At 38.2% G+C, this 27180-nt stretch overlaps 1 protein-coding gene across 1 annotated transcript; it reads right to left on the bottom strand.

Moving 5' to 3' along the window:
* Nucleotides 1-735: 735 nt before the first annotated feature.
* On the bottom strand, nucleotides 736-26286 carry LOC143849787 (histidine--tRNA ligase, cytoplasmic-like). Its single transcript, XM_077358979.1, has 8 exons — nucleotides 24737-26286; nucleotides 22885-23064; nucleotides 20962-21219; nucleotides 20719-20853; nucleotides 12786-13067; nucleotides 6245-6388; nucleotides 2177-2549; nucleotides 736-1203 (listed from the first exon to the last, which is right to left on the bottom strand). The coding sequence occupies exons 1-7, from the start codon at nucleotides 26180-26182 to the stop codon at nucleotides 2217-2219; spliced, it is 2778 nt and encodes a 925-aa protein (XP_077215094.1). The 5' UTR covers nucleotides 26183-26286; the 3' UTR covers nucleotides 736-1203; nucleotides 2177-2216.
* Between the last annotated feature and the right edge of the window lie 894 nt (nucleotides 26287-27180).

A 27180-nucleotide genomic window follows, 5' to 3' on the forward strand; every position in this document is an offset into this window, starting at 1 on the left:
TGTTAGAGAGCATTTTGATTACCATAATAGGCATGAAAGCTAAAGTGTGAAGCAAAGTCATCAAAGTAGGCAGATGCTGATATCACTCCCCCAGGGCTCAGCTACTAGTCTGGACATGGGAAGCCCTTGTTTGGTTTAATGGAGTTTAAAATAAAGGCCACCTATGATTCGCCATATTTTTAAAAAGCCGCTTATTGTTTTCAACTTCTTAAAAGACCACATACAGTTTACTGAATTAGGTCAAAAACACCAACAGCTGCAGTTAAAGGTTTCACCTCGAACTGTACTATAAGTGGGGAGAACCTCTCTCTCTCTCTCTCTCTCTCTCTCTCTCTCTCTCTCTCTCTCTCTCTCAACATTTCAATGCTATAGTGGAAACAAAATAAGAGATTATGTTGACGCGCCACCCAAATGCCAAGCAAAACCCATGTAAGCCATCTCGGTTTTTTGTGTAACAAGACCCTAAAATGTGACTTACCATTCTTTAGCATCGCATCTTATATTCACCGCATTTCATTAACTATATCCAATTTCAATCCAGTAGCCTCACAAAAGGGAGGCCCAGTGCACAAGGCTCCCGCCATTGCAGCTCTGGGGAGGGCTAGATGTACGCAGCCTTACGCCCTGCAGAGGCGCTGTTTCCGTGACTCGAACCCGTGACCACCAGGTCAAATTGGAGCAACCTTGCCAGTAGCCTCACAAAAGATATCTAAAAAGCCTAAAGAGATATCTGCATATTCAAACGACAGTTCTATTTTTATTTTATTTTTTTTAATGGTAAAAAACAAGGATATTAACTCCCCAATTTCTGTGTTTTCCATCATCCTAATCTCTCAAAACCAGGTATAGTAATGAGAGAAGAAATCTTCAACAAATAATTTCAGTTTTGAGAGGTTTTGCTATGTATTGGGAAGTGAATGGATATTCCACTTTAACTGTATGCATAATATATTGAAAGAAATTGAAAATTCTGAATCACACCTTAAAATTAGATGAAGAAATCCCAGATTGCTAGGAAGAAGAGAATAATTACCCACGTAAGATTGACTCAACAATCGTATTCCTGCGCTTCCCTGTCTTCCCTATCTTGTAGCTCCGCTGGCTTCTTACGATCACAATGGTCATAAATGAAAAAAGATTCCTTTCAATTCCCATTGATCATCCAACGATCATCTTTGCCGTATTCCATTCGAAATTAACCCCCTGGCAAAAAAATCAAAGCTAGTCATATTATCTTGCAATAAGCATAGAAAATAATCAGCTGTAATATTTAAAAAAGAAATATATACTGGAGGCTGCTACTGCAACTCAAGTTCAAGCATTTGGACTAGATGGTGGATTTATTGTCCAAGGATTGCGACTATTTTCTTCTTTTTTTTGGGGGTTTTCATGTCTTTTTTTTTTTACTTTGCCCCTTTTGGGACGCCTTGTCCCCTGTAGCTCCATTCTTTTTGCAATAAATTCCTGTCATCTTTCAAAAGAATCTTAAAACAGGTCTGCCACTCATAATAGTGTCTTATATGTTAAAAATTAATCAATATGTCAATTAGGACAAACCCACTTGGTGGAAGTGTTTAAATTCATTATTCGCCATACCAACATATTTATATGGGAAATAATTCCCTCACTCCCTTGTTTTCATAGTGGCACTCCCCCGTTAACTAAAAGTTTTTTTTTATTGGCTTCTGATACCGTATTTAGGAACTGTAACAGCAATTAACAGCTAATTAGAAAAGCATAAAATGAAGAGATGAATGCCATTATTAAAGGAGTGGTTTATATAATTGAAAATAATATTCATTCCACTCCATTGTTTTAATAGTGACACTCTTCATTTTATAGTCATCTAATTAAGATGTTAAAAGCATGTTATAATTCTCCAAAATAGAGTGAATAATCTTTATCAAAACAAAGGAGTGTGGACATCATTGTCTGTGTGTGTGGACACACAAATGCAACTAACTTGTCACATCTTCACGTTTGTGTGCCTATTCCCATGTCGATGAGTAAAAGAAGAAACAATTGTCCTACAACTGAATACCAATAGATTCTAGAAAGATCTAGTCCTACCCAACATGAATTATAGTGAGAATATTCCCTCACTAGACAGGAATGTATGTGGGTATACACATAAAGATTTATAATTGAAAAATAGACTTGGCTACTCATTAAATACCTCAAGTTGGAATGAGATGTATGGAAGAAGTTCCGCTCTATCAGACAACAACATAGCGGTTTGGGAGTGATTCCGAACTGTTCAATCTTCTCTGCAGCTCCTCAACAAGTCTCTCTCTTGGGACTTCCTCCTGTCTGTTGACTGCAACTTCTTTTACATTTACAACGCCTTTCACTATCTCAGACTCACCCAGAATCACCATCAATGGGATACCAGATAGTCTAGAACGGTCTATCTGTTTCATCACGTTTTTGGTCACCACAAATTCTGCTTTCAATTTGGCAGCCCACAGCTCACTCACCAGCTCGGCTGCTTGGACTAGATCCTTCCCAACAAAAACAACCAAAACTTGTGTCTCGGTTGCACGAATTCCCTGCAGTAACCAAAAAGGAAACAGTGATTAAGGTGCATATCAGCAGGAATCAAAGAGAATTTCAGGGTTTTAACACAACTTTCGAAGAATAAGCATGATCATGTTTTGTTACCAAACTTCCACAAGGGCACATGGACCTATAACCTCAGAAACGGCTATATGGCATTTTTGGATAATATCACTATCTGAAAATGTGCATGCATGATTTTTTATCTAGGCTCTGTTTCTTTCGACATATGTAAAATGGGTGTAGAAAAAATTTTACACCCAGTTTTAAGTGCAAAAATGGATGTAAAATTTGTTTTAAGGTTGAAAGAAAAGGAGCCCTAGTAAAAGAAAAAAGGCCTGAAAACATGTCTAGCCCAAATATAGCTACAGTACTTCTGGACAGTCCCACAGGTGGCAGATTATGACAGCAAGGCAATACCCATAATGAGTATAATCTTTGCTCAAAAGTTCCAAAACATTTTTCACTTAAATGTCATTTAGGGTAATAATATACAAAAAATATGGATGCAATGAGTTTCATCTACTAGTGGAAGAAAAAACATGTAAAAACATCTATCACATATACAATTAGTAACTCAGAATCCGGCACTCGTGAGTTATTCAACACGCAATTACTGCACCATGTAATACCCCCCACTTTTAAAACATTAGAAAAACTCATGGTGTCGCAAAGCACATACTTTCCCCTTATTAAAAAGTCTAGCTCACATGACATAATGCATTGAACAGTCAGAAGTGCCAATTTTAAATTCAGAAATTCTGAAGAATATGAAAAAGTGGATATAAATGATAACCAAACATTTTAAAGTTCAGAAAGAAGTGCATGGCAACCAATGTGAGTCTCTTTTTTTCAGCATTAAAAATAAATTGAATCCCTTTATAAACGGGAAAATATACAATACAGCAGCACAGGGCCAATTGTCCCTGCTGCTATAAAAGCATCCTTGACAACTTTGGAAAGCATTAAGCGTGCAAAGGATAAGTGTCCCCAACAGTAAGCTCTCGTCTTTCCACGCATTCCCACGTCCACTTGACCATGGTAAAAGGAGTCGGACTTGAGTGAGTCGACAATTGACACATGGAGTTCTTGAAAAGTGGTGGATTGAACAGCTTGGATGCATTTCCTCCTGGTCCCAGCAGTGCTCCAATCTTTGATTGCCACTGGATGTCTACATCTAGCCCTTGCTCCGACATCCTCGGATTCCCCCTATTGGTATTATGGCCCACATCTATCTACAACTCCCGGTGTGTAGATGGATTGGCACCACCCCTTTCTTCAATGGCATTTCTCCCTCTGCAACTACGGTATACCTTCGACGGGGACCTGGTTTTACCTTCAATATCCTCCAAGGTGGGGTTACAATTACCTATCACGTCTTGGAGCATCTGCCACAACATTGTGAGCTTTGCCACATTCTCCACTCATTCCAACTGAGTATCATCTATTACCAAACTTTAGCATCACAAATGAACCAAGGGCCCAATATGACGAGAGTACCAAATCTATTTCATATTCCAAACTACTCAATCCCTCCGCTTTAGTCTCAACCTCCTCCAGCACTCATCAATGCACCCCACAAGTGCAGAGGTATTCCAAATAAATGCATCCAAATAGATTTTGCTCCTGTTGATGTGGAGTTTCAAGAAGAAATAGCTTCCAATCTTCCTCCGAAACTCGTGCCTCCAATCGATCTGAATTCTTCTAGCATGCTTTTCCAAAGCAAGTATGACTAAGGCTCCTCTGCAGTTTAATTTCTTTGCTAAAACTGGAATGGGGAGGTTCCGGTGTTTGGTTCCCCATTTCTGAAACTCCTGCACCATCCATTCATCGGATTTAACCCTACTTGCAAGGCAAGACTTCATGAACACTTTCCTTTCTTCCACTTCCTTCCATGAAACCCTAAACAGATTGGTAATATATCCTCCTAAACCATGCAGACCTCTTACTCCCACAGGCCACCTTCTTGTTCTTGCTGCCTGTATATATGTTTCTTTCCCAAGTTCCCTCAGATCTACCTTCTCCTCCCACTCCCAGGCTTTGCAGCATTCCTTCTAGTCTTCTATCTCTTCTTGTCCCCATATCTCAGCTCTTCTTCTATGAAACTTCATGATTGTTCCTTTCGCAAGCCCTGTTTCGGATCCTGCCACAAATCCTGCTTACTTCACTAGCTCAGAGGTTTTGGTAATTACAGGATCCACATCTACAGCTGCCACTCTTTCTTCGAGGGTCATTTCCTGGTTAGTCCATATCCCTTTCGTCTTTCTTCTGACCACCATCCATACTTCTCTATCTTCCATTAGCACCCTCTTGCCCTTTTCTACTGGGTTCTATCGATAGAAAGCAGAACAAGAATTTTCCATGCTTGGATACAGCTAAAGAAAGGGAAGAGGGAGAAAGGGAGGAAGAGAGAAAGGGAAGAATAGAAATAAGAGGAAGAAAGTAAGAGAAGAAGAAGCTTTCACGTAATCTTAATCCAAAAACTGAAAAAAGTGCAATGCATCATCTATATGGGCAATCGAAAATCAGCAAATAAAATAAAATAAAATTTAAAGGGCAAATATGACACTTATTAGGCCCCCACATGTTTGCGACCGCGCTTAGAGTAAGGCTGATACGGGTGCCTACGATCCCCATCAGGGTGGTATTATCATTAATTAATCTTAACAATGGTGGTGGTCACTTGAAAGAAATGGTTACACAAATCAAAGTTCTTTTCGAAGGCATAAAAAGTGATTTGTGAGCAAATCAGGAAAGACAATATCAATGAAGCACCTGAGTGAAATCTACAAAGGTACAAACAGAATGCTCCTAAACAAATCTCAAAGACGCAAACAGACTTTCGAGGCCCAAAACTACTCTCATCAAATCCGTGAAGCAAAAACAAGTAGTCGAGGAATCAGTTGGTTCTGCAATCTGATTTCAAAACAGGGATTAAAAGGTACTAGTTGATGTCTATATTTACTAAAAGAAAATATAGATCACCTTAGGAATCATTCCCAAGGATCAATATATTATGCCCATAGGATCCTACCAGAAGGGAAGACAACACAATATCGCTTATGTCACCGATATCCTTACCAATATTCTGACATCAGGCAAACAATTTTGAACCAGCCTAGTTCTCGCGCTGACATAAAAAAAACGAACATATAAATTGGCAAAAGTAATTCTTTGGTAGGTAAGTCAGACCTCAAGGTTGAAGGCCAAAGCTTTTACCACTAAGCTAGAGGCTCAATCTCAAATTGGTAAAAGTGATGAATACAAAAAGCATAAGATTCTTCAAAAAATAATAAATAAAAGTTAATAAAAAAAGATTTAGGAGTTCCCTATAACAAAAAAGTTCCAAGGGAAACGGAACTGAACTACAACCAGCATTATCCGAACATGGAGAACTGTAGTCAATTTACATTAGTTTTTTTTTCTTGACAGATTATATGAACATAACAGTACAAAGGAAATTTTAAAGGAATGCCAGTATCAAAATGCAACATAGATGTGTGCATAATTGACACAACAGAATACCCATCTGTCCATTTTCAACAGGTAAGATAATGTGGTGTTACATTCATACGTTGGCTTTATATTTTAGATCAATTTAAATACGATCTAATGCAAGCAATGAATGTAGACCAAAATATGATGTAGCACATAATACTAAATACCAAAAATATAAATATAATATCACCTGGTTAGAGTCTTTTTGTAGTTGCTCCTCCATTATTGTAAATACTCGCTCAATTCCAAGGCTAACACCAACTGCAGGAACCTGTTTACCACTGAACATCCCTACAAGATTGTCATAGCGCCCTCCTGCAGCAATGGAACCAACCTGTACACATAGGCAAGTTAGGTACACACATGCACACAAAACTACACACACATACATATCTGATCTTTGCAGAAGAACAAAAAGTGCAAATGGAGGCCAGCTATAGTTAAAGTTGTCAAGGAAAATAAGGACCGAAATATGAAAGATATCAATACATTAATGGAAGTATGGTTAGAAATTCTTTATCAGCACAGTACATCTGTAGATTTTTTTCGGAATGGTAATATATCATTTATTGATAAGAAATGTAAAGCTAAGGCGACCACGGTGAAACAAATCAATAAACAAAAATTCATCGAAGTAAAACAAGATTTGCTGCTCACTACTCATGAGAAGTTCTTCCAACCATAATGAAAGTCTCACTACTCCATTTTTAGCCAACAAATCTACTTCCTTGTTAGCATCTCAAATTACATGTCAATGGTATTATCATCATCATTATTATTATTTTGAATTGCTACATCAAAGGTATTATTAAGAAGTGGTATTATTAAGGAATGGTATTTCCTCAATTGGATTGGCCAATTTCCATGGGAAAATCCTCCTACCTCAAACCCATCTATTTGTATTCCTTGAGTTGCCCTCTAATATTAGCGGAACATTAGTACATCAATCAAAATATTCAAACCTAGGCAAAGTGCAAATACTTCAGCCTCACTGGAATCTATAACTCGAGTAACCTAGAGTAGGCCAGACTCACAATGACCTCACGGTCCCTTACTAGGCCATTCACGCTCGTTGGACAAGGATTGCCATATGAAACTTATCGATGTAAAGTCACAGACGATTGAGTGGAGGTGGTTGGCACCTTGCTTGTTTCTTCTTGTGGGAGATACGAATCCCCATAACCTCCTCCAACGCCTTCCGAAGTCATCAAACTTAAATTCTTTCAATAACTTCCTTAATTTGGTCAGCAAATAATCAGACATTTGATCTTCAAAATGACTTCTTTATTCTGTCATTTTGCCTTCGACACTATTCTTCACTTCAGCGTGAATCAGACCCGTGTTCAACCTTCCAAAGAAGGCAGAGACAAAACATTGTATGGACCAATCCACCCAAAATAATGAGAAAATAGATGCCCAGAGCTTTAAAGGTCATCCAGTAAAATAGTAATAAATGGCTCATTATCACTTCCGCATCACAACACATGATACACCTCTTGGGAATTATACAGTGTCAATGGATAAGGTGGTTTACTGTAAAGATTTTGTCCAAACATGCAATCCAATAAAAATAAATAACCCTAGGAGGATGTGGGAAAGACCACATCCTACACATGGGTACGACCAAATCACAGCCCAACAAAGATCATGACCTTGCAATAAAGAACCCATTTGGCAGATAACTCTAATCTTACGACCCTTTATCAGCAAACATACATTCCACCAAGAAGATATATTAGTCTAATGACCTATACTCAACATCTTATAGAGATCTTAAAAGAATGGCCAAACCACTCTGATCCCAAGGCTCGTCCTTAGCAATCCTAAACAATGACAGAAAAGATGATCTAAAAAACATTCTCACTGCACAACAGATCCTCAGAAAACTTGCCCACTACCACTACTACTACAAACTTTATACTGAAACGAAAATTTCAATTATCCCACAATGGCCCCACCAGACGCTGAACTTCTAGATACTCCTTTCAAAACCCACAATCCAACATCCAACCCCCATATTTATTTTTCATAACCTATTCCCACCTCATCTCCAAAATGTCATTTTCTCGAAAAACTTTATTTCCTAGCTGCTCTAAATCCTCTCTCCTTTCTCAATTTGCAAACCTACTCCTCATTTACTATGTGACTTGATTAGCATAATACACCCCCCAAAATACAAGTAATCCTTCTTTCACAATGATAACTACTTTTCCACCCTACTGATTACTAGATCCCATAGTGCCTTCTGGGGCTTGCCCAAACAGAGAATTACCCATCATTGTTTTTCTAAATGGAAGATACAAAAAAATCACCCATAAACCCTCATCATTGTTGACTTTTTTAAATACTTATTTTCTCAAAGCATCTAAGAATTGCCTTTAAATGTAACACTTGCTTCGTCGATGCGTCACCAAAATAAGGTATCATCAATGAACAGAAGTTGAGTGGCTTCCATATACGAATCATCCACTCTAAGAAAACCCAGTAAGTCTAGTTTCTGACGCTTTCTCAACTGTGTTGAACCATTCAAAAGAATTGAATACGAACCATCAATATGCATTCCAACATTAAGCCACTCCATTCGGTCATAAGCTTTTTCTACATAACAATGCCTAATTTACCTAGATTATGCTTGGAAACATTGGATTCATGAGCTATTAGGACCCTGAGGGGCCGTTTGGATACGCGGATTTTAGAATCCAGGTTTTTAGTTTGAAAACAGTGTAAAAGAGGGTATGAATCAAGCTGCTGGATGCTGTCATGGCAGCGTTTCTTGGATTTTAAACAAGAAAATCAGGTTTTAAAATCTCTCCTACATCCTATGATTTCTAAAACCTAGAAATATGGGAGGATCTGCTACTCTCTTGCTGATGGAAAGAAGGGAGAGAAGTAAAAAATGAGTCAAAAACGACGGCTGGTCCTCTTCTTGCCTTGTCTCTATCCCTCTTTTACACTGTTTTCAAACTAAAAACCTGGATTCTAAAATACGCGTATCCAAACGGTCCCTGAATGTTTTAAAAAAAAATCCCTTGGTTACAAGAGAGAGAGAACATTAAGTACACCCCCTAACCGGCTATTAGGACCCTGAATGTTTAAAAAAAAATCCCTTGGTTACGAGAGAGAGAGAGAGAGAGAGAGAGAGAGAGAGAGAGAGAGAGAATCCAACCCCCTTTCCTCATTCTTACCAAAAGAAACATTAAGTACACCCACTAACCTCCCTTTTCCATGCAATTCACCACGAACTCTAAGTCAAGAGTTGAAAAAAAAACTAACCCATATACAGCAAAAGTCGGCCCATATTATGGAAGCACAAAGTGTTCATATCACCCTCTTGCAACAATTTTATCCTTGATCTTTGACACCATTTCATCTCTTCCTCGAATACTCTCCTCTTAGAATCCTCTTTGAATTGATGCATTCAGCACCTCTTATGAATATGTCACCTAGTTCTTCCTTCCTATCAATTTCTACGAATTCAGAGAAAATCTGTGTTCTTTTCCTCAGTATCCACAAATGTTCTTCTCAATCTTTTATTTTGATTTTGATGTGCTCCTACACATTTAGGAATGCCACTTCTTGCCATAAATCAAGTGCTTTAAAGAGGGGGAGCATCATTCCAAACGGATCTCTTTGCAATTAAATCGTATCATTTATTGAAGGATTCTAAACAAAGAAAGAAATTTGGTATATTGGCAAAGGTAGAGTTCGCTAAAGTCACCTGGAACACAAAGATATGTTTCTTTTCAAGATTCCAATTTAGACTCTACATGTTCCAACATTGTATAAAAGTCGTGCGCAATGATAGCTCCATCCTTTAACTCATGGTAACCTAAGATACTTGACAGGGAGCGAAGTACTCTCGCATTCCAAAATAGATGCCAAGGTTACCAATGACCACCTATAGAGCTTTCGATTCCATTGATCCCTTGAACAATAGCTTCCTTGATGCATGCAATTAAATATTATTTTTTCTTCCTCGATCTTCTGTTGTTTTAGCCATATAACAGTCCACATATTGAAGATGAGAAATAATCAGACCGCCAAAACCCACTTCCAGGCAAGAAAAGTAACATGCTCCCATCTCCTTCCTCAAAAAATACCGATTGATTTGGCTGCAAAATTGAGAGAGAGAGAGAGAGATTACGTCCTTGTGTAATCCCCTTGAGATGAGGATAACCAAAGTGACCTCTGCAAATTAGAATGGAGAAATGAATAAAAACTGCACCAATACACACTTTTTCATTTAAACTCAAATATCATTTTCTACATAATCCACACAAGATGGTCCAACTCAAGGCGATCATAGTCATTCTCAAGAACCAGTTCTAAGGTCATGCCATGTAATCTATCACAATTAGGGGTGGTTATTCGGTTTAAACCGAACCGAATTAACCGAAATTGTAACACCGAACATATTTCGGTTACAATATTTGTTGAACCGAAACCAAAACCGATGGGGTTAGCCACCGAACCGAACCGAAAACCGAATTCAGTAAAAATCATCAAAAATCGGTAAAAAACCAAATCTAGTAATTTTCAATCATACCAAATATTAGAAAATGCAGAGGTTACGGAAAAATCAGGCAATCCCATGCAAAAGAGAAAAGAAAAACTTAATAATATATATCCTCAAGCTAAGAAACCCCAGAAACCTAGAAATCAGGAAGAGAAATTAAGCAAGAAAATCTCTAGCTCCACAGTCCACACCATTGAAAAAAAAAAGTAAAGAAAAGCTCTAATTCCTTGAAATGGCCCTGGATTGAACAAAAAGAAAATGAAAAAGGTCAAGCACAGCAAGGAATCACATTCAAGACCCTGACCTCGTACCACAAATTCAAAGCCATGAAAAGGTAAAGACATGGAACTCAAAAACAAAACCAACTTAATCCCCAATAAAATCTAGAAAAAAAACAACTTTGCAAGGAAACCCACATGACAAATAAAAACCAAAACACTCCTCGACCTGATTTGAGATCCACATCTCCATCCAGAAATTCCAAGCCATGAAATCCAGAAAAGACAAAACTAGCAACGAAAACCCTAAATATTACCTCGGAATAATTTTCAGGGTTTGGACTTTGGAGAAACTGGAGATAAATCTGCAGAGAGTTGAGTTCTATTCTCAAATCCGTGAAATAGGATGGAGGAATGGTGGCTCGAGCCACTCGCGGGAGTTGGAGTCTCGGAGAGGTGGCGGATCTAAGATTCTAGGGTAGAAAGTAGAGAAGAAAAAAAAAACCCTAGCTTTGGGTTTTGGTTGCTGGCTGCGTTGAATGAAAAGAAATAAACGAAAATAGATACGGTTTGTGACTTTTGTTGTTTTTTTTTCAAGTTTTACAATATTACTTTTAATTGGGACAACCTCTTGGCTTCTGTCTCTAGTGTAGTGGGGGCTGTACCAAGTGAAAAAGAGAGGTGGATCGTAAGTTCTGGTTTTCGGTTAAACCGAATGTTTTCCCTTGCAAACTGAAACCGAAACCGAAAACCGAAATTTCATTTTGTCAAAACCGAATCCGAACCGAACCACCTCGGAACCGAACCGAATTGACCGACCGAATTCGGTTCGGTCGGTTAATTCGGTTATACCCGATTAATGCTCACCCCTAATCACAATGGTTTTAAATTTCCACCGATACTGACACGAAATGACTGAAATGTTTCCATTTCTATCCCCACTGAAACCAAAACCAAAACCGAAACCGAAACGATCAATATGCATAAACTAAAATCACAAGTATAATAGTAGTACACAATATCTCTATGAATAACATAATTATATTTATATGAATTGGATGCAAAATGTGGTGCATGTACAGTATATGTATAAATATTTATATGAATTACATGTGAAATTTCGTATGTTCTAAATTATCAGACATGCGCGACAGTGCATGTCACCATATGTTTGATGTTGACCATTATGGAAGGTTGTTTTGAATATGTGATAGTTTCCAAGTCTGCAACTTCTAGTATTTCCTGAAGTTTCATCTCTAAATTCTAGTATTTACATATGTTTTCATATGTTTCTATGATTTTACAGGATTTCCACCGAATTTCCAATTGAAACCAAAAACTTTTACGTTTCTGCGGCAGCCGAAACCAAAACCCAAACCGAAATTTAAAACCTAGGGTATCACAAGATGATAATTTCCTTACTTGCACCACTTAATTCTTCTCTCTATTTCAGTCTCATACATATATTCTTACACTGAGATAGACAAAGAGGTGCAACATTTTTCCTAAGATCTCTGAGCTTATTCTTCATTACTATTCTTACACTGAATCCTTAAATTGCAAAGCATCTTTAGTTTCACACTTGCATACAATTTTTGGCAGACCTTCATGAAATTTGCCAGCTAGCCTTCCAAAATTATTCTAAATAAATTAAGGAAAGGCAACAAATTATAAAAAAATCTTAAGCAACTGTTTGATTATAATCCATCTCTAATTTTTTTTAATGGCATAATCCATCTGTAATTAAAATGAAATTACCTACCATTCAAAAAAAAATTAAAATGAAATTACACATGTATCAAATACTATTGGGGAAACATGAACTTTGCATATGAAAAGAGAAAATAGCAGCAATAACTACATTGCTCAACCCGACAAATTATGACGCATAGACAGAGACCAGCACCCACATGGGTCCACATATAGATAGGATTAAAAAGAATGCACTTGCGCTTTATGCTTTTCTCAAAATCAGTGATGTATTGCAAAACATTTACCTGTGTTTCACCCTTGAAAACAGCTTCAAAAATAACTCCAGTATAATAATCAAGGCCTCTAGCAAGACTCAAGTCAAAAACCAGTCTGTTTATACACTTTGAATTTTCCAGAGCTCTAAACAAAATCTCCAATTCATTCAGTGCAAGCACAGATCCATTGTTAGAATTAAACTCGCTGCCCTCTTTTTTCAGATCAGATAGTATTTCCAATGGAGGCCCTCTTTTCTTCACAAAAGAGCCAATTTTATCTGCTGTTTCAACAGTAAGGCCTTTATCTTCCACCTAGGACACAAAACATTTTAATGCATAACTTGATATGCTGACCCAATCCACAAAATAGAATCAAATGAGTGATAAGAATAACACAATAGGATAACATAAAAAATAAAAGCATCAGGCAAAAGAATAGGAACAATTATTCAAATCAGACCACAAAGTTTGGCTTTTAGGGATTTAGGGGTACAAGGTTGGTGTAGTGCAAAGACACCCATCCAAAAGAAGTAAATCCATTGGGGCTTTCTACCATGGGGAGAGCTAGCCGGGGTTTATATTATCCATGGATAGAGTTGCTCTCCTCTGTTCACGTCCACCTTTCTACTTGGATAAAATATTACCAAAACAAAATTGGTGAACAGCAGACAAGAAAATTTCAAGATAAACTTATCCAAGCAGGATAGCCAATCCCAAAAACAGCATATCCAAGGATTTATATCTCCGTGGTGCACAGCCCCATTAAGTTGTACATTGATACCATGCATGGTGGGTTGAAGGTGATAACAATGCATCTTGAATGGATATATGAAGACTCGGTTGATCATGGCTTTTTAAATAACATTGGGAGAATTTAAAGAAACTAAGAGAAGGTGAAAGAGATAGTGGGGACGACGAGGAGATACTCTATTAGAAAGTAGATAAAGCTACAACCATGAAGAAGATAAAAATTAAAAATTAAAAAAAAAAGAAGAAAGAAAAGGAAGTACTTCAGTATCCCATCTTTGCTCCAAATTCTTTACATGCAAGAGTAAAGAAAAGAGAATCAATCTACAAATAACTATAATCAATGTACAATGGGCACATACAGAAAGTACGAACGAAAATGTCCCAAAACAGAATGCTGCCCCCTACAGGGCTATTTAGGCATCAAGGATCACATCTAAATGGGCAGTGTTTCAGAATGTTCCAAAAGACAGAACGGAAAGGATTCACTAGCTATAGCAAAAAGAATAAAATTTACAAAGAGATGTCATGTGCTCTAATGGGTATGTCATGTGCTCTAATGGGTCCTCTGAATCTAGTTCGCGAAGGATGGATGAGGAATTACTTAGATTAAAATCGAACATTAATTATGGTTCGGGATCTTGTGGGAAGAGCGCTTTCATGAAGAAGAAAGGAAGAACTTCAAGTGCTAGGTTGGGGAAGCTCACTTCTAATTAAGTGATATTATGAAGATACTATCTTGGAATGTTAATGGTTTGGGTTCCCAGGAGAAAAGATTACAGGTACAAGAATTGTTAAAAGTTTGGATGCCAGAGGTTGTTTGTATTCAGGAAACAAAATTGGACTCCATTAGTAGACTGGAGATCGGAAGTATGGGTTTCACAAAAGAGTGGGATTTTGTCTTCTTAGCTTCAAAAGGGGCTTTCGGAGGTATTTTGTTAGCCTGGGATAATGTTCGATGGTCTAATAAGGATGTGTGGACTGGAGATTTCTCTATATCAGTTTCTCTTCAAAAGGTGGTGGATAAGACTGATTGGCTCTTCTTTGGAGTTTACGGTCCTATCTCAACAGAAGAGAAAGGCCTCTTTTGGGAGGAACTGGTAAAGGTAAGAGAGAGTTGTTCTCATCGTTGGTGTATTGGGGGTGATTTCAATGAAATTAAGGAAGTAGGGGAAAGGTTGGGGTGTAATAGAGTCAATAATAATATGAAGGTTTTTTCTGATTTCATAGCGGACAATGAGTTGGTGGATCTTTCTTCGGGTGGTGCCTCCTTTACTTGGGTCAGAGGACAAAGTAGAAGTAGGCTGGACAGATTTTTGATTTCTGGGGAGTGGTTGGATATCGTTCCGAAGGTTTCTGAGAAAGCGCTTCCTCATTCGGTGTCTAATCACTGTCCCATTTTATTAGATCCTAGAATGGAATCGTGGGGTCCTTCTCCTTTTAGATTTGAGAATGCTTGGTTGGAGACTCCCCTGATGGAGGAGAGATTAGGGGGTTGGTGGTCTTCTTGTCAATTGGAAGGCCCAGCTGATATAGTCATTGGTAATAAACTGAGATATGTTAAGGCACAGCTGAAAGCTTGGGTAAAGGAGAAAAAGGTGCTTGACCATGGTAGAAAGCGTTGGCTGGAGAATCGTATGTTAGAATTAAATGCTTTGGGGGAGTGTGGTTTGTCTTCGGAAGAGGATTGGGAGGAGTTGGGAAGGGTAAGCCAAGAACATAAAGGTCTGCTGCTTAATGAAGAAATAACTTGGCGTGAAAAATCTAGAGTCAAGTGGCTTGTAGAGGGCGATAAAACCACAGCCTACTTTCATGCTATGGCTAGTGCTCATAGGAGAAGGTACAAAATTGAATCTCTAGTAATGGAAGGGGAAAGAGTTACGAACAAGGAGGTGATTACATCGGAAATTCTTAGTTTTTTCAAGGCATTGTATTCTTCTGATGATATTCTTCGCCCTATCCCGCAAGAGGTTTTGTTTGATAGCTTAAGTTTGGGGGAGGCTGCAAACTTGGAAGTCCCTTTTACTGAGGAGGAAATCATGAAAGGTCTCTTCTCTTTGGCTAAAGATAAAGCACCTGGTCCGGATGGCTTTTGTCAGGCTTTTTTCCAAACATGTTGGGAAGTTGTTAAATCTGATCTGATGAGATTCTTCCAAGAATTTTTTGAAGGATTGGCTCTTGATAAAGGTACTGGTGCAACCTTCATCACCCTGATCCCAAAGGTAGAGGGGGCTTCAAAGGTGTCAGAATTTCGTCCGATAAGTTTAGCTGGCTACCTTTATAAAGTGTTGGCAAAAATTTTGGCGGATCGTCTCAAATTAGTTCTTCCTTCAATAATATCAGATAGTCAAAGCGCCTTTGTTAATAAAAGACAAATTTTGGATTGCTCTCTCATCGCAAATGAAGCTATTGATGCCTACAGGAGAAGCGGTGAATGAGGGGTTTTGTGTAAACTTGATATGGAAAAAGCTTACGATCGGGTGGAGTGGGATTCTCTGGACTATAGTCTTGGAAAAATGGGTTTTGGTTCTTGGTGGAGATGATGGATTAGGAACTGTGTATCTTCAGCTTGGTTCTCAGTTCTCATTAATGGCTCTTCTAAAGGTTTTTCAAATCTTCTACGGGGTTGAGGCAAGGGGATCTTCTGTCCCCCTTTCTCTTTGTGATTGTTGCGGAGTCTCTTAGCCGGCTTATGAGAAAAGGAAGTGAGTTGGGTCTTTTTGAAGGGTTTTTAATTGGGAGTAATAAAGTGGAAGTCTCGCTCCTTCAATTTGCAGATGATACTCTGCTATTCTGTGCCCCTGTGGTTCCCCAGATATTGAATCTTAAAGTTGTCTTAAGGTGTTACGAGATGGTTTCCGGTCAAATATCTTATTTTTCGAAGTCAGGGTTATATGTTATAAATGTTCCTTCTTCTGAAGCTTCTGTTTTTGCAAGGATTATGGGGTGTACATTGAATTCTCTGCCTGCTTCTTACCTTGGTCTTCCTTTGGGGGTGGGAAGACCGAATAAACACGTTTGGAATTCAATCATTCACAGAGTTGAGAGGAGATTAGATTCCAGGAAACGCAATTTGGTCTCTAAAGGAGGTCGGTTGGTTCTCATTAAAGCAGTTTTATCAAATATTCCGATTTATTTTCTTTCCTTGTTCAAATGCCCTGTGAGTGTAGTGCTTAGAATTGAACAAATTCAAAGGAATTTTTTTGTGGGGAGGTTCCAATTCGTCTAGAGGAATTCCCTTGGTTAAATGGAGTTCTGTGTGTCTTCCATTGAAAAATGGAGGTTTGGGAATAAGGAGAATTAAAGGTTTTAACAAGGCTCTGTTGAGAAAGTGGCTTTGGAGGCTTGTGTCGGAACCCTCTGCCTTAGGGGTTAAAGTGATAGGGAGCAAATATGTGAGGGAGGGGAATTGGTGTACTGTGGATAATTTTAAGTTCAAAGGTCTAACTGTTTGGCGGGATATTTTGAAGGTTGAGATTTTATTCAGCAAAGGTCTCCGCTTTAATGTTTATATTGGGGATAAAATCCGTTTTTGGTCAGATCCGTGATGCTCCGCAGTTCCTCTTAGGGTCTTGTTCCCTGATCTGTTTTTGGTGTCTTCTCAGAAGGTGGCTTGGGTGGCAGATTGCTTTGAGAGGGTTAACTCGAAAGTGGTTTGGAAGGTTAACTCGAAAGTGGTTTGGAAGCCGAAGTTCATAAGAAACTTTTTTTATAGAGAGTTGAATTCAGTTCTGGAGTTGATGTCTTTGATTGAAGGGTGTTACATTAAGAGGAGAGGGGTTGATTCCCGTGTGTGGTTTTGGTGTACATCCGGATTTTTCTCTGTTAAGTCTTTTTATTAACATTTAGTGTGTAGCGAAGTGGTGCCAGTATCTTCTTCGATCTAGAAGTTTTATTGCCCGCCGAGGGTTTCTTTTTTTGCGTGGGCAGTATATTGTGGTCGTATCCAGACAATTAATTTTTTGAGGAAGAGAGGGCTGATTTTAGTAAACCATTGCCCTTTATGTTCATCGGATGGCGAATCCATTGATCATCTGTTCATTCACTGTAAGTTTGCTAGAGATATCTGGGGCTTTATTCTATCTCGCTTTGGGGTATTATGGGTTCTCCCTAACACCATATCAGATTTTATTAAAAGCTAAGAATGGTGCCCCTGGAAAAGAAAGGGTAAGATGGTATGGAAGATATGTCTGTTAGCTTCATGGTGGTTCATTTGGAAGGAAAGAAACTCCCGAGTATTTGAAGGTGTGGCAAAATCGTCTTATTGGATATTTATCAAGATCATTGCAACTGTCATTTCATGGGCTAGAAGCCTTCCTCTGTTTCAATTCGTCTCAGCGTATGATCTATGGGAAGGTTGGCAGATTATTTGCAAGGAGGGGGTTAGCAAAGTAAAAATTAACCAATCCTGGCTCCCTCCTCCAGAAGGGATGTTAAAACTGAATTTCGATGGATCGTCTCTCGGCAATCCTGGTGATGCAAGGATTGGGAGTTTATACAGAGATTCCAAAGGGGGATGTTCTCTGGGCGTACTCGGGCCCCATTGGAGTGGCGGACTCTAATGAGGCGGAAGTAAGAGCAGTCCATGGTGGGATAAAGTTTTTGGATAATTCTTTGTTTGATAAGGTGATAGTGGAAGGGACTCCTCTAATGTTATCCGCTGGCTTCTGGGTGCGGCTTCTCCTCCGTGGCGTTTTCTATCTTTCTTTGAGGAAATTGATGATATAGTTCTTGACTCTTCTATAATGTTTAAACATGTGAGGCGATCTGCTAATTCAGATGCAGACTCCCTAGCAAGGGGTGGTGTTTTTAGGTCTAGTTTGGAGTGGTTTGATTATCTCCCACCTTGATTTTGTATTTTTGTTCTCTCTCTGTAATTTGCTTGAACCATCTCGGTTCGTCTTTTAATATATTCTCACTTTACCGTCTCAAAAAAAAAAAGATGTCATGTGCTACGGGGCATAATGCCATGGGAATTAGGTTCTGATAAAAATCGTGCAACATTAGCAAAATTGCAAAATTATTTTTGGCACTGCATAATTGTACAAGAAAGCAAGGTAACAAAGTAAAATGGACATTAGACGTTGATGTCAAAAAAAAAAAAAAAACATGTAAAATACATCCAAGCCAAGACTCGAAGAGCACCCCGAATCTCAAAGTACAAGTAGATTCAAAGTGATACAATTTCAACAGTGCAATTAAGATAAAGCACATAGCAGAATATTATAAGTTTTTTGGAATTTGCTCATACTAGAAATAGATTCAAAGTGATACTGTTCTTTGGAAATAGGCTCAACAGTGCAATCGAGATACAGCACGTACGAGAATATTACGGGTTTTTTGGAATTGTTTGAGCTACGTTTGGCAGTGTTGTGAATGTTAGATCAAGCGCAAAAGGCTGAGCACAAGGAATTGGCTCATGTTACTTGTGAATTAATGTGGTAGAAAACTCTTATATCTAAGATGAATTTTAAGATTGATGAACCGTTGAAGATGTAGCGACAACTAGGCGGCAATTCGTATAGCACACAATTCAGTTTAACACAAGAGGACTAAACATATTGAGGTTGATTACCACTTTATTCGAGGAAAGATCTCATGTAAACAGATTTCCACTTTGTATGCGAATTAGTCAGCCAGACATCTTCACCAAGGGACTTAATTGTGAGAGATTTCGGCTCATTGGCTAATATGTAACAACCAAAAAACTAGAATTTTTAAAGGTGATAGTAAATGGAGGGGTAAATTAGTTAACGAAATAAATGTAGGGAGCTTTTCAAAGAGGCCACTTAAACAAAGCGTTCTAAGGATTTTACCTTTAACAGACCTATCAAAGATTGGGATACAATAAGTCTTATATTCCTCCTAGTGTAATCTAGATATCTGAGAGGCCCCCCAGCTGGCTGGCTCAAGTTAAATATTATGGCAGCAACCAGATAATTGGTGATGCTAAAGCTATTAAGAGCGGTTGCCTATGGGAGGGAAGAATTGGACGTTGACGGTAGAGTAATTGGGGCTTGTGAAGGTGAATGTGGCAATGACCGAGCAATCAATCCGAAAGTAAAAGTGTCCTCGTTTGGGATCAATAAGCTTTGGTCGAGAGCCAGGGTGGATGGTGATTCCCTTAGTATCATCAATCGGTGGAGCATCATGGCCTCCGTGGAGATTATTTTGGCACATCCTAGAGATGAGGCGGTTGAGTTAAAGGTATGTTGAGTGTTCCCTTCCCCACATTCATGGAGAAGAAAATTCCAAGGCAGACAAGCTAGCCAATTATGGAGTCCAATGCAATGATGTATCGTGGGGAGAGATATACATGAGTTTTATCGTTCTGTTTGTTCGTTCGTTTTTGCCCTTATTTTTTCTATTTCCTTTTTCTTTTCCTTTCAGTTTTCTTCTTTGGTTTCCTTGTAAGCTGTAAGCTGTTTTGCTGCTTTTGGTTTAATTATATCAATTGTTTAAAAAAAGAGAAAAAAATTTCAACACCCCACAAACCAGGCTAATCAACATCTTGGCCCAACTTACATTCCTTCACTAGCTTTGAACTAATACAATCAACAGGTAAATTTCATCAAGTCGATTGTTTAATTTCCAAAAAATAATTTCTTTGACCAATGGAAAGAGAACATAAAATCCTGAAATTGATTTGCGCCAACATTGCTCAAATGTATAGGCTTTGGTTGTCTCCATGAATCCATGGTCTAACTGAAGGTCCCCCCTCATCCTTCAAAATATAAGCTCCCTATTATATGCAGATTGTACCTCACATTATCCTTGAGGTAATATAAGATGCATTCAAGAATACAATTAAAAGAATCAGCGAAAGTATGCAAGAAATGGAGAAATAAATCAATCATTCCCACATACAAAGGTAGTGAAAAAATTTTAACCTTAAAGGATGAGACAGAATAACTACTGCATAAAGAAAGTTGCCAAACATGAAAAGCAAGAAAAAAACTGTATATATAAGAAAACAGCAGTTACGATGCATCACATCAAACATAGAAAAAATGAAAAGTTCAAAACCACTTTGAGAACTTTTAATATTTATTATGGAAAAGAAGCGAAGGAGCGAAGGAAAGAAAGAATACTATTGCACACGCCCCTCAAGATACCCGTGGGTTTGTGACGAAATCTGAACATCCAGATTTCTTGCTGTAAGAGAATTTTATAGACACAATTCACCATTCATAAAAGATATAAAATATGTCCTTACCAATTCCTTCTTGACCTGTTCAAATGATTGCTTGTCCAACTTGTCAATACTTGAACAAACTGTCCTGAATTTTGCAGGAGACACTCCGCAAATCTCTAACATTCCATCCAATAACTTCCGATGATTCAACTTTACCTGTAATAGGAGAGCAGTGTTCCTTGTGAAATAACGAATACAACTCAGAAAACAGCTAGACACCCAACAAAATAATAGTTAAAAAACACAATCCATAAAAAATAATACCTCATAATCACCAATGTTTAATTCATCCAGCAGTTCAGTCAAAACTTTGATCACCTCAAAATCAGGTTCCATTACTTCATGCTGACCAGCAATATCGAAGTCACATTGATAGAATTCTCGATACCTCCCTTTAGACGGATTATCCCTTCTGTAAACTTTAGCTATTTGGTACCTTTTTAATGCATTGATATTGTTCATGGCTAAGTATCGGGCAAATGGAACAGTTAGATCATATCGCAAAGAACAAATTTCACCACCCTGCAACCAAGGTATATAAAAATTATACAAATTATTGTAGAGAAGAAGCATAATTAAACACAATTTTTTTATATTAATAAGAAAATAAATTCATAAAGGTGTACAAGAAGCATGCCCAAAACCCAAAAAATAAAATCATGGCAAAGTCACTACAGCAGAGCACACCCAAAAAGACGCTTTCCAAGCCAAGCGAAAGTGACATCATCAATAGTCAGGTTGATCTCATCCAAAGTCTCTACAGCGGAGCACACCCAAAAAGACGATTTCTAAGTCAAGGGAAAGTGACATCATCAATAGTCGGGTTGATCTCATCCAGCGTCAGTATTAGCAGATCTCCGCAGATGATGGTAAGATATGGGAAGACCCGACGCTCGACCTGAATCTCATCAAACCAGTGGGCAAATCACCACGAATGGGAGTGACTCCCGACAAGCCACGGATGATGTTAAGGGAGTCTCCATCCATGAACAGGTTGCTCATCTCTCTCCTATCCATTATCCTTGTACCCTGAAGAACTACCCTTACCTCCGCTTTGTTTAAGCCCATGATTACAATTGGACCCGAGAACACCCACCTAGTGGAGCCACTCTGGTCTCTTGAAACACCGCCCACTCCCGCAGGGCCCTGGATTCTTAAAAGTACATGATAAAATATTTAATGGAAAAGTACAATACACAATCATTGCTTTGGAGATGGAGATGATATAATGATCAATTGTCCCTTATTTTAGAATATTAAAATGTATATCATTTAATCTTATAACATATTGATCATATTTGACCAATATACTCAACTCAACTAAGCCTTTGTCCCAAACTAGTTGGGGTCAAGGAAGCAGGATTCTTCCCTGGGAGCCTTCGATTCCCGCTTTCGATTCCCGTTTCAATTCCCGCTTTCAATTCCTGCTCTGGCAGCCTTGGTTGGGGTAGGCTAATGAATCCTTTAGAAAATTTTCATGAAGAAGGTGAAAGGATCTAGCCGGCTCAAATTGACTAAGTCTAATCGTGACACTAGTTGGGTTCCTCTACATGGATCATTTTCTTCTATTCTATCCTATCCAAGGTCATGTTCTCTATTATGTTTCTAGCCCTCAAGTCTTTCCTTACTGTTTCTACCCAAGTTGTTTTCGGTCTGCCCCTACCTCTTTTTTCTTGGCAAGAGTCACTTTTTCTCACTGGAGCATCCAAAGGCCTACGTTGGATATGCCCAAACCATCTTAAGCGGCACTCTCTCATCTTCTCCTCAATTGGTGCCACCCCCACCTTAGCCTACGTTTTAATTTACCACGATATGCTAAAGTAATTGTCAAAATATTGACGATTTATCACATCTATGTTACCGATATATAAACATAAATCAGTTTATAGACAGGACATGCTGTCTATAAATTCCAAATAAACTTATTTTTAGATAAGATCTTTACCCATGTTTGTGACTTTTTTCCCCTTCCACTAATGTATTTTACATGTAGGAATTTGTAGGCCCACTTGATTGGCATCAAATTATATCACTTCATCCTCAAGTACTTGATCCTATCTTGTCTATAAAATAATTTTAAGCTGGCCTGGTAGAAATATATTAGAAAAAATCACAAAAATAAATGCCAAGAAGTTAATTAAAGCACTAAAAGGATTAAACCAGAAATCAACGTAAATAAATACATACTTGGTCAGCCAGGTCATATATTAATTTTGAATCTTCACCGTATTTTCCCATGAGGGTCTCTCTCAACTCGAAAACAGGAGTATCAAGGGCCACACCTCCGTGCCTCTTAAATACCCCTACAATGATTGAAAATGCTCTCTCTCTTATGGCCATTTGCTCTTTCCCAAAATCCCGAGTACCCTGAAAAATATAAACTTAGCAAGGTAAACAAATTCAACAAAGATTACTTGCACATCACCACAATAAAGGATGTACGCAAAGAGAAGCATAAAAGAGAATGAGTGTTAAAATATCAAATAATTTGTGCAAAGAAAAAATATCACAATATCACATTGACAAGATAAGCTTACAGTAAAAAGTTATCATTTGCAAAATTACATCTTCATAAAGACTTTTACGAAAGCACTTGATTAGTTACATTACAGCATCTATTAATAAAGTGTAAGTTTACATTCTTTCCTAACCCAGAAATGTAAGTGATGATGTAGATTGGTTCAGCAATTGCATGCAAAACCATATAAATGCTCACAATAAAGGGGTACAAGAAGCACGAGCTTAACAAAGTAAAGGTGTTCATCCTAAAGTTACGAAATGGCTTCTCTAAGGTTACAGGACTCATTAAAGAAAACTAAAATCATTGAATTGACATGACAATATATGCTAACAATAACATCTCATTAGAAATATTAAAATTCTTTAATAGCTATTGTAAGATCAAAAGGGGAAATTTTACGTGTACTACCATTTTTTTTATCCCAATTCAGCTCAGGGTGTGAAAAGGGGCATACGAAGGATTGTCGAAGCAGGAAACGACTGGAAGAGTGGTGCAGATTAATCGAGATCCTTCCTTTAGAGCTTAGTTGTTGTTTTTTTCTTTTGAATGGCATCCTGGGCTTAGTATCAATTTTGTTTTGATGACCATGTTTGGAAAAAACGCTACAAATTTTAGAAAAAAAAATAAAAAAGGGAAATATTTAGAAAAAACATAAGAAACCATTAAATAAAAAATGTAAGAAACCATTGAATCAACCATATTTGACAAAGACACATTTTACTACTTGAAACATCTATCAAATGTATGTAGGCATAAAATTGGCTCTTGATGAGCCTAGCAAAGTTAACAGTGTGTTGGAAGGATGATGGGAATCAAACAGGGAGAATCTTGGCTCCCAGAGTAAATTTCCCCACTTTCTATCAACTTTCCATTGAAAGTGAGGAAACCAGATGAATCATTAGGAAAACATTCAAATCCTAATATATACCATAGGTGGGAAGTTAAGACTCAGAAGTTGAAAGTCAAAAACATACATAGGAGTTGGGAATAAGAAAGTCGGGCGTCGATATTGTGCATCGAACTGCTTACCTATCATGTCAGTTTGCAATTTGCCAGTTTCACAAATCTTGACGAGTATAGTAACCCGGGTTGCTTTTACCGGTTCGCAATATGGTATGGACTAACTAGGTAGCTCAGTATTGGGTTTATGACGTGAGGGTAAAGGCCATGACCAACAGATAAGCCCTTTTCATATTTTTCAAAGCAGAAGAGGTGATGAACTTCTTGGTAAAATCTATGGAGGATCGATTGGAAGCTCTTAGCCACTAATATCCAACGTCAATGACCAGTGATAAGACAAGTTTGATCCTTTTTATTTTATTTTTTTGAATAACACTATCTATGTCCTTTGAGGAAGAAGCACTTACAAAGTCAGTGACAGAGCATCTCAACCCAATTTTTCATTACACTTCTCTCATCTTCAATAATACCATGTTGTTATCGCTCAAAAAATATGCAAAATGAATAACATTTCAATCAAATTTTATTTTATATTTTGACATGGCAAGTAGTTATTACCTTCGGAATTTTGGGGAGTCTTCTGACTTCATTGCTTTCCACAATCTCTTTCACCTTCGTCAAAAAGGTATCAAGCTCCGGGTCCTTGGGATCAAAAAACAAAGAAAGCTCACGCGCCCACTCAACCAAAACTGTCAAAACATCCGTGACACCACCGCTCTTGCTCTCAATCTTGCCTTTGAAAAGTTGCCTTATAACACTGGTTCCCTTTCCTAAAGCCTTCTTCTTCTTCTTCTTCTTCTCGCTCTTCCTTTCCACATTCACATTACCTCCATTCATCTCAACATTTTCAATTGGATCAACCAAGTCAAGTGAAAATAAGGCCAGAGCAGCCTCCCAAGCAAGTATCACTCTCAATCTAACCAACAACTCATAAATCTCATGTAAAACTAAAACAAAATCCAACTCCAAAGCGACTTTCCTCGAAATCAACTCAATAGCATCTCTCAAGCATTCCAAACCAGGGCAACTCTTCTCAAACACCTCAGCCACCTGTGCCCTCATCTCAATATCATCAATCCCTCCTATTATCAATTTCGCCCTACCCAAACTACCCTCACCCACATACTGAATCACCATTGCAAGAGGCAAAACTGTACCCACCAATGCCTTCCCTTTCCCTAAACTACTCCCACATCGCGTTTTACTAACCCTAACATTAGAATTCAACTCAACCCTAATCAATGAATGTACTGACCTCACAGCTCCGCGAAAACTCCCATGAATTGTCGGAATATCCGAAAACGCATAAGAATCAATAAGCCCCACGAACTTAGATCCAAGTAGCAAATCCTTCATATCACTAGCAACATCAGTCTCATCCTTCAAAGAGAAACCCTCAGCAGAGACTGGCAAATCAAATGCAGACACATCAGCCTTGGCGGCCTCACACGATAAAGCCGAGACCGCATCCACAACAGTCACTAAAGCCGACGAAGAACAATCTAGAAGAGCGCAAATTCCATGGAGAGAAGCTAAATAAATGTCAAGAACAGATGTTTCCTCTACAGTTACCCCAATTTCCTCAAGATTTTTGCTATTTAAACTGCAAATGGAGTGGAGGAAAGTAGATGGAGAGGTGAGATCTAGGGTTTGGGGAAGAAACCCTAGATTTAGGGTTTGTTGGATTAAGAGAGGGAGAAGGGGGCGGATAGGGGAATTAGAGGAAGCGAGGAGGAGTTTGTTTAAGAGGATGAGGAGAGAGGCTCGGGATTCTTCTAGGGTTAGGGATTTGGGAGAAGATGTTTCGGAGGGGGGTGGAATTGGAATATTGGTATCAGTGTTTTTGGTGGGTTTTTTGGATTGAGATTGATGAGAAAGCTTGTCGAGGATTGAAGAATCGATTGAGATTTTAGTAGAGTTGTTGGCAACTGAGTAAATGGAGGGTGAAGAGAGAGAAGAGCCTTTCCCACCTAGGGTTACCACGGAAGAAGAAGAAGACGCCATTGTTGTTACTGTGGGAGAGAAAAAAGGGTTTAACGCTTCCTTGCAAAAACCACAAATGGGAGAAACCCTAAGATATGATCTTATTTAATAATTAGCAATAATCTGCTAGTTACTATTTAATCCTCTAAAAAAATTCTCAAAAAATTGTGATTTTTATGCGAAAATCTCAAAAAAGGGTAGTTTGCTAATTTCTCAAAAAGGGGTGAAACGCATCTCTAGGAGTGTTTTTGGATAAAAATGCCCTTAGGTTACTTTTCACCTACCATGGACTTACCTTCTCCCTTTTACCTCTCGTTTTTTTACATTTTTTTTTTTTGAAACAGAAATCTCCCTCCTCCTCCTGAAACAACGAGCTATTGGCCGGAGAAGACGAGATTTTCGTCGGAAATCTCCCTCCTTTCGCTACAAATCATCTTCCTTTCGTTGCAAATCTCCTTCTCTACGGTATGAGTTCAAATTTGATATTAGGGTTTCCTTGGTTATGGTTTCTTCATCAAAATGTTTTTATAGTTTGATTTGGTTTATGATTTTCCTTCTTTATGGTTTTCTTCATCAAAATGTTCGAATAAGAAACCTTTGAAGCCATTAATTTGTTGGTCATTTTAGGGTATTTGTTCTTTAGGGTTTCGGATAGGGCTTTTATGCTTTGATTTGGTTTGGTCATTTTTGCAATCGTTCAAATTTGTTGGAGGGTCTGTAATTTGTTGGCCATTTTAGGGTATTTCTTCTTTAGGGTTTCGGATAGGGTTTTTATGCTTTAATTTGGTTTGGTCATTTTCACAATCGTTCAAATTTGTTGGAGGGTCTGTAACCCTTTCAATTCAGTGATAATTAGTGGTTCCATATAATTTTCAACCTTGTTATAATTAGTGGTTCCATTTAATTTTGTGGTTCCATTTCAATCCAGTGATAATTAGTGGTTCCATTTAATTTTCAACCCTTTCAACCCATTAATTTTCAGCCTTGTAACTGTGGTTCAAATGATGCTATTAATTTTC

This window comes from Tasmannia lanceolata, unplaced genomic scaffold (genome assembly GCF_043159265.1).
Source record: "Tasmannia lanceolata isolate RefF3 unplaced genomic scaffold, GAP_Taslan_0.1 ptg000018l, whole genome shotgun sequence".
Classification (NCBI taxonomy): Eukaryota; Viridiplantae; Streptophyta; class Magnoliopsida; order Canellales; family Winteraceae; genus Tasmannia; species Tasmannia lanceolata.